General features: G+C 56.0%; 1 protein-coding gene across 1 annotated transcript; it reads right to left on the bottom strand.

The window, feature by feature from the left end:
• Window positions 1–135: 135 nt before the first annotated feature.
• On the bottom strand, window positions 136–567 carry LOC107125399 (chloride channel protein 1-like; the record flags this gene model as incomplete). Its single annotated transcript, XM_015428827.1, has 2 exons — window positions 136–349; window positions 457–567. Coding segments are annotated over 2 exons (325 nt in total), but the record flags the coding sequence as incomplete, so codon positions are not given.
• Window positions 568–712: the final 145 nt, after the last annotated feature.

Raw genomic sequence — 712 nt, 5'->3', positions numbered from 1 at the left:
CTTGCCTGGGCTATCCAGGACAGGGCTGGCACTGGCTTCTTCTTTGTAGCTGGGCCTCTCCCCTCCACCTACGCCGCCCCCCATTGCACCATCTCCTAATCTGCCCCCTTCCTTCTATCCTTTCCCCGGATGTACCTGATCTGATTCCAGCCCAAGTCCGGCAGGTAGGGCAACTTCTTCACTTGGATGATGCTGTCGTAGAGGCTCGGCTGCAAACTCTGGGCCACCATGTTGGCCAGGATGACGGCCACCATCATGGGCAGGATGTGAGAGATCTGTCCCGTCAGCTCAAAGCAAATCACCGCTGTGGACACCGTGTGGCTCACTGCGCCGGTCAGAGCCGCAGCGCCTTTCCCAGACGGGAGAGAAAGAGGCGGAAAGTCAGCATCGTACAAGTGGAGAGAGCTTGGGGGGAAAAATCTTCCAGCCACAGCGGAAAGTGAGGGCTGGACTTACCGATCACCGCATAACCTCCAGGTAAGATTTTGTAAAGAATGCCGTCGAATAGTATTCCATCGGGGAAGAGCCAGGCCATGATTTCACCCACCAGGCGTCCAAAGGCAGCCCCTGGGAACCATCAAGAAACCAACATTTCACACCCGGGAGCCTAACAGAGGAAACGGGTCCTCACCTCCGCACTGCCACATTTGTCAACGACATATGGAGAAATGCTCGGGGAATCGTTCACACCAGCCTAATTGAAATGCTCGGG

This window comes from Gekko japonicus, unplaced genomic scaffold (genome assembly GCF_001447785.1).
Source record: "Gekko japonicus isolate JY-2015 unplaced genomic scaffold, Gekko_japonicus_V1.1 scaffold62212, whole genome shotgun sequence".
NCBI classification, from domain to species: Eukaryota; Metazoa; Chordata; class Lepidosauria; order Squamata; family Gekkonidae; genus Gekko; species Gekko japonicus.
Note: the sequence above shows the minus strand (reverse complement) of the source record. Positions and strands in the feature narration are given on the sequence as shown.